Here is a 6,444-nt window from a genome sequence, read left to right on the forward strand (position 1 = left end):
ACTCACACCGATGTGTGACTCACGATTATGCATGCACACATAAATGATCATCATTATCGTATTTATCAAACAAGATTAGTTACGTATATCACGGAGGATACCTAAGATTTGTTTTATAGCCAAAGAAATTAGTTTAATAAGGGAATTGAGAGGACAACAAATTATGCATAGAGGGCCTAATGGAAACAAATTATTGGGATTACCTTAAGACGGGAGAGTACACTATATATAATCACTAATCCACCCCATTTTTTGGATGTTGGAACTTGAATTAAGCTTTGCTCTTCACCCTAAACCAAAACTATTTGGGTAGCTGTAGCAATCACATAAGGTAAGACCTACTACCCATGTGATTGGAGCGTGTGAATTTATAGGCGCGTCAGGCATTGCTTTGTTCTGCTGCTCACTTCCCTCCCTCCACTGACAAATACAAAGAAATGGAGTAAAAGAGTGTCACTCACTTGGGAAATGGACACCCAGAAGCAGCTACCAAGCAAGCTCTAGGGTTTTCTGCCATTTTCAAAGCCAACATCTGCTAATTAGTACCATCCAACCTTTTGCAATATTAGCCACCCCAGTAAGAGGCAGAGATCTTTCTGGTAATATTAGCCACCCCAGTAAGAGGCAGAGATCTTTCTGGTAAGACCAAATGTCATGTTTTTTAATTATTTGAACGATATTCTAATTTAATCTAAACTACGGAGCGAGGGATTCAAATTATATTTTTGTGTCATGGTTTTCTTTGCAAAACTTTTCCCATTTTTATACTATCCTTTTAACTTGATTTTACTCTTATTTTTTCCCTTCTGTTGAAAATGTGTTTCCTTTTCTGGGTTTCAAGAGCTTGTTTTAGCCTATGAATTCTGGGTTTAGTTGCCTTTTTATTGAAAATGTGTTAACTTTTCTGGGTTTAAAGAGCTTGTTTTAGACAGTGAATTTATGGGTTCTGTTGCTTTTAGTTTGTTATTACGTTATATTTGTTTTTTGGTTTAATTTAAATGTTTGGGAACTTGTGGTTCTGAATGAAAATGTGGGTTTGTGGTATTTTAGCTCAAAGTCTCTTACCTTGCAAGCTCTGGTTTCAAATGCAATCTCCGGTTTTTGAAGAGTTACTGGAGAAGAAGAGCTAAAGCTTCCTCCTTTTCATTAATTTTTTTCTCTTTTAAAATTTTTTGGTCCAGAACATTTCTTTTTTCCTATTTTGCTAACCATGAAGCTCTGTTCCAAGATTCTCTCTTTAAGTTATTCATGTTTTAATTTTCTGTAGATCTGTTGTTCGAATCCATTGTTTCGTCAATCTATGGGTTTCATTAATATATTCGTTCTGTAATTTACTGTAATTTAAGAACACTTGTAATTTCATTTGCTTGCATTGCTGCTTTTTAAGGATATTATGTCCTAGTTTTTGATTTGCAGAAAAAGTTAATCAAGAAATATTGGGTTTTTCATCAAACAAACAGAAATGGGGTTCATCTGTGCTCTGCTGGGTCCAGTATGCCTACAGTTAATCAGCTATTAACACAAAGACCCTCCTTTAATCATTGGCAATTTGGCATTGATGCAAAGTAAAAATTAACAAGCGGCAATCAGACGTGGCTAACTCTTGCTGGCCCCTTGTGTCTTAAATCATTTGTTTGGAACATAGTATAAAGGTGGGCAAAGGAGAAGGGCAATTGAAAAGGTTGTGGCATAGCTTGCTTAATGATACCCAATGAATCTTGCAGCTGCAGCTTTCTTTATTACATATATATATACAACACACACACACACACATATATCTATTGACTATTTTGTGGGATTGGTTGGTAGTAGTGGTGTTAGTTTTAGTGGGATTTCTTTGAAGGCAGGTGTTTGTTTGTTTGTTAGGTTTTGTAGAAAAACGGATCTAGGGTGGCCATCTTTTGTGAGCCATTTTTCTTGTGTTTTTTGTTTGCATATATATATATATATATATATATATATGATATTCTCGTTGATGTTTCTCTCTCAGCCAATGATTGTTTCTCTGAACTACTTCAGGTGTTGTGGGTCAGGGGATTTGAAAGGGAGATCGAATTAGGACAACACAATCAGCGGTTATAACAAATAGATGTCAAAGATGCAGACACCAAAAGCAAAGTAAGATCAACATCTATTTGCGTCTTTTATAAGAACCTTAACATTTGTTTGCTTAATGTTGTAGCGTGCTAATAATCACTATTAGTCTTCGAATCTTGTGTCCTTTTTTGCAAGTATTTTGAAACATTGGCTGTAAAAGTAACAGCGACACAATAAGGTAAGAAAACGAAACAGGATAGTCTTTAGAGTGATACATATCGTATTTGTATTTGTCCATGCGGAATTTGTGCTATGTGCCAGTATCATCAGAATTCGTGTTATATTGTAAGAATCCATTTTTTTCCCCTTTTCTGCCTAAATTATTCTCGCACTGTATCTGAAAGATCCTTGTTGGAGTTAGACTGCTATGGAATTTCTTCGTCATTTTCTAGTATATATCTAAGATGCAGCTTGCGCAATGCTTGGGTGACTTATGCTTAATCAGTCCAGTTATGGGTGAATCCACTTGAAGCAAAATTGTATTTGCATCTATAAGTTGAATCTATCTTTTTTTGTGTTTTGTGTTCTCGATGCATCAATTTGTGCAATTTATCTTTATTTTTAGTATTTGATGCATGTCTTCTAATATTTAAATGCCTTTCCTAATCGATAGCAAAACTGGCTCTTTGGAAGTGCCTCAAAGGAGATCTCCCGTAACACCTCGAACCACCAAGACACCTGGATCAGAGCCTGATTCGATATCTTCTCCAAATATGGCAAAGAGGACTCCGAAAAACAGAAGTCCAAAAGTCATTGAGCGCAGGTCACCACAAAGCCCAGTACCTGAGGTATTCTTTTTGAGAACTTATAGCTTTGTGAATTATGGAAGGTTCTCTAGTGTTGCTTCTTATCATACTTGGAATAGCTAATGCATCCAACACTGTTCAAGTGTATTGATCGTCTACCCTTTGATATGAAAATATCGTAGTTTTTAATTAGTTTACTTCCCCTTTCTCTTGTTTTGAGCTTCAGAAAAAGCAACCGAAAAGAGTTTCAGAATTGGAAACACAACTTGCTCAACTCCAAGAGGATCTGAAGAAGACAAAGGACCAGTTGAACTCAACTGAGTCACTGAAGAGGCAATCCCAGCAGGAGGCTGAAGAAGCGAAGAACCAGATATTAGCCATGTCTGCGAAGCTTGAAGAATCCCAACAGCAACTTTTGGAACTTTCTACTTCTGAAGATGCTCGTCTTCAAGAACTTCGTATACTGTCTCAGGATCGGGATAGAGCATGGGAGTCTGAACTCGACGCTGTCCAAAAGCAGCGTGCTATGGATTCTACTGCCCTGGCTTCTGCTATGAATGAAATTCAGAATCTAAAGGGACAGCTCGAAAGGGTGGCTGAGTCTGAAGACGCCCAAAACAGGCATGCAGAGTCAGCATATGGTGAGATCCAGACCTTGAGAATGGAACTTTCCGAAACTTTATCTCTGGTTGAGAAATTGAAGACTGAGCTCAATGAATGCAAAGAATCTGAATCTCAGGCCCTAGAAGTTATACAAAGCACTCATATGCAATTGGAAGCCGCAAATGCAACCATAGAAATGCTCAAATTGAATGGGATGAAAGCCATGGAGTCTTACAACTCCCTACCATTGGAGTTGGAGCAATCCAATGGTCGAGTTAAATCACTGGAGGGTCTTGTGAGCAAACTTCAAGCGGAACTGATTAATAGGAACGGAAATCATTTGGTAAACTCTGCAGACAATGTAAAACTTGTTAAGGAAGGTGAAGAAAATGAAGAAAGAAGACAGTTACAAGCAGAACTGAATTCTTTGAAATCCGAAGTGGGTCAATTGAGATCTGCATTGGATGTGGCTGAGGTCAGGTACCAGGAAGAATACATACAGAGCACATTACAGATTAGGAATGTGTACGAGAAACTTGACGCTGCGAAATCTGAAGCGTCGGAGAGGGAAGCTGAGCTGGCAGCAGAAATGAAGAAAGCAAAGGATCATATTGAAGACTTGAGAGCACAGCTAATGGATAAGGAAACTGAATTAGAGAGTACATCGGAGAAAAATGATGGGGTTGCCGTGAAAATTGAGAAAAATATAACTGAAAATGAATCCACAATTGCACTGGAGCTAAAGAAGTCGGAGACTGTAATGGTAGAGTTGAAGGCGAGTTTGTTGGATAAGGAGACAGAATTGCAGAATATAGCTGAGGAGAATGAAATGCTCAAGATGGAACTTAAAAGCAAGGAAACGGAGAGGAATAAAGTTAATGATGATGCTGTTGTTTCGGCAGAAGCTGCAAGGGCTGCAGAGCGAGAGGCTTTGATGAAACTTGTCTATGTGACAGAGGAAGCAGATAAAAGTACCAGGAGAGCCGCACGGGTGACTGAGCAGCTGGATGCAGCACAGGCTGCAAATTCTGAAATGGAAGCTGAGTTAAGGAAGTTAAAAGTGCAGGCGGATCAGTGGAGGAAGGCCGCTGAGGCAGCTGCTGCCATGCTTTCAACTGGAAACAATGGGAAACTTGTTGAGAGAACAGGTTCTCTTGACTGCAACAAGTACAATCCCTTGAGTTCACCTTATTCAGAAGACATGAATGATGACTCGCCGAAGAAGAAAAACGGGAATATGTTAAAGAAGATCGGCGTCTTATGGAAGAAGGGCCAAAACTAGTCGGAATTATGGGACAAGTTGCTTATCATTGCTCATTATTTTTTTGTTGGATTCAGTATGTTCTGTTGTAATCTTGACAGGTATTTTGGAGGGTACCCAAGTTTCGTATGGAGGTAAAGACCGATGTTCGCAGACTGTATAGGTATGTGGAAACTGGCGAACATTTTAAAAGTCCTATCTCACCTGATGTATCGCTATGGATTAGACTTGATTAATGTTGTATTTTACTTTGAGTCTTTCCATCTATGTTAATAAAAGCACAATGCAGTTCGTATTTCATTACCATTCAGGGTTGCATTATCTTGATATTGACCTAATGCATCCAGTCCCTTGTAACGAACGGACCTTCCGGATTCAAACCGGACACTGTCCCTTTTCCGGACTAAAGGTTCAACATGTACATGCATCTGCTCGCATTTGCGCTAAATCTTCCGCCTTGTCACATAAAATCCCGGGTATGCTTTGTGTCGTTTCAAGTTTTGCATCTATGTTTCAAGTTAGAAAGATGAAGAAAGCAAGTGGTGGATTACCCTGGTGGATAGGACATTCCTCTTCAAATCACTTGGTCTCGGGTTTAAACCCTTTATGGCTCCTCTCCTTAGTGTAGCTTAGAGTTAGAGTAGGAATATTGTTTGTAACGAAAATTAAAAAAAAAAAGATGATGAAATGGATAACAATAGAAGAATATTTTGAGGGTCAGCTTTAAGCAACCTTTTCCTATAAATATAATAAAACGTAATTGAGAATTCTAACCTCAACGATAAAAGTATATGCTTCTCTCAGCAATCATGGGTAACAAAAGACCGTAGCATGAAATATGTTCTCACTAATCATGGATATCAAAAGACCCTAGCATGCATAAATTATTATGCCGTCTACTAAAAGCAAATTAAACACAAAATATTTGGAGGTATTTTAATTCTTGGATTGAAAGTGGAGTTATACTAAAGCTAAATCGAATATTAAATGAGAAATGATAAACATAAATCTTTTTTTCTCTCTTGATTCACTTTTTTTTTTATATCTAGATGTTGGATTAAATAAATTAAACATAAATAACGAACAAAATTAAACATGAGTGTGCAGGCAGACGAGAAAAAGTGTGTTAATTTCCCATTCAAATTCTTTTGTAAATATATTTGTCTTCTCAATGCGGGAATATTTGGTCCCATTAAGTATTTGTTTGATTGGGACCAAATGCCTGAAGTATTTATATTGACTTGATTTCGAACTTGCAGTTTGAATCTTGGAGGACTTGTTAGTAAGATCAAACTTGTACACACAATGCCTCACTCTTGGCATCAAATTTAAACGCCAACCGAAAATGGTATTTCTTATGTTGGATATAGCTTGATATGATCGTAATTTGCACGGAGATTGCACAATTGCAGGGCAGTTCAGTAGGATATATGTTTCTCGTTCATGTTTTGGAACTAGCTGCGGAAGAATGTTGCAAATAAACGGCAATCATGGGCACCTTCGGGGTAGTGAAATTCGATCTCCTGATTCAGTTGTATCTCTTCTCTTATGCTAGGGATTAGTTTCCTCCTAGATTTTCAATTGCATCTCTTCTGAACGAAGAAGACTGAGAGGTTTGCGGTTTCTTTTGTGAAGAGCAAGACCACCAATGAGAGGGGCAGGCTTAGAAAGGAAGAGATTGAGAGATTGTGCTGGAGGCAGAGAGGTAGAGAGCTGAAAATGAGGAGCATAAGAACA

At 38.1% G+C, this 6,444-nt stretch overlaps 1 protein-coding gene across 11 annotated transcripts; it reads left to right on the plus strand.

Moving 5' to 3' along the window:
• The first annotated feature begins 259 nt into the window (after positions 1-259).
• Positions 260-5,013, plus strand: LOC137723375 (interactor of constitutive active ROPs 2, chloroplastic). 11 transcript variants are annotated; one of them, XM_088692565.1, is made up of 5 exons: positions 260-639; positions 1,417-1,681; positions 2,020-2,118; positions 2,711-2,885; positions 3,070-5,013. In XM_088692565.1, the coding sequence occupies exons 3-5, from the start codon at positions 2,090-2,092 to the stop codon at positions 4,726-4,728; spliced, it is 1,863 nt and encodes a 620-aa protein (XP_088548691.1). In that variant the 5' UTR covers positions 260-639; positions 1,417-1,681; positions 2,020-2,089; the 3' UTR covers positions 4,729-5,013. The 11 variants fall into 11 exon arrangements, with proteins under 11 accessions (XP_088548691.1, XP_088548694.1, XP_088548692.1 ...); XM_088692568.1 differs by having other exon boundaries at positions 264-639; positions 1,403-1,681; XM_088692566.1 differs by having other exon boundaries at positions 264-639; positions 1,417-1,652.
• Positions 5,014-6,444: the final 1,431 nt, after the last annotated feature.

Source organism: Pyrus communis, chromosome 4, assembly GCF_041283825.1.
Source record: "Pyrus communis isolate YQ-2024b chromosome 4, ASM4128382v1, whole genome shotgun sequence".
Taxonomy (NCBI): Eukaryota; Viridiplantae; Streptophyta; class Magnoliopsida; order Rosales; family Rosaceae; genus Pyrus; species Pyrus communis.

Coding starts and splice junctions, on each gene's coding strand:
- LOC137723375 (XM_088692565.1), top strand. CDS start 2,090: ATGTCAAAGATGCAGACACCAAAAGCAAA. Junction 2,119..2,710: donor ATGCAGACACCAAAAGCAAA/GTAAGATCAACA, acceptor CCTAATCGATAG/CAAAACTGGCTCTTTGGAAG. Junction 2,886..3,069: donor CACAAAGCCCAGTACCTGAG/GTATTCTTTTTG, acceptor TTTGAGCTTCAG/AAAAAGCAACCGAAAAGAGT.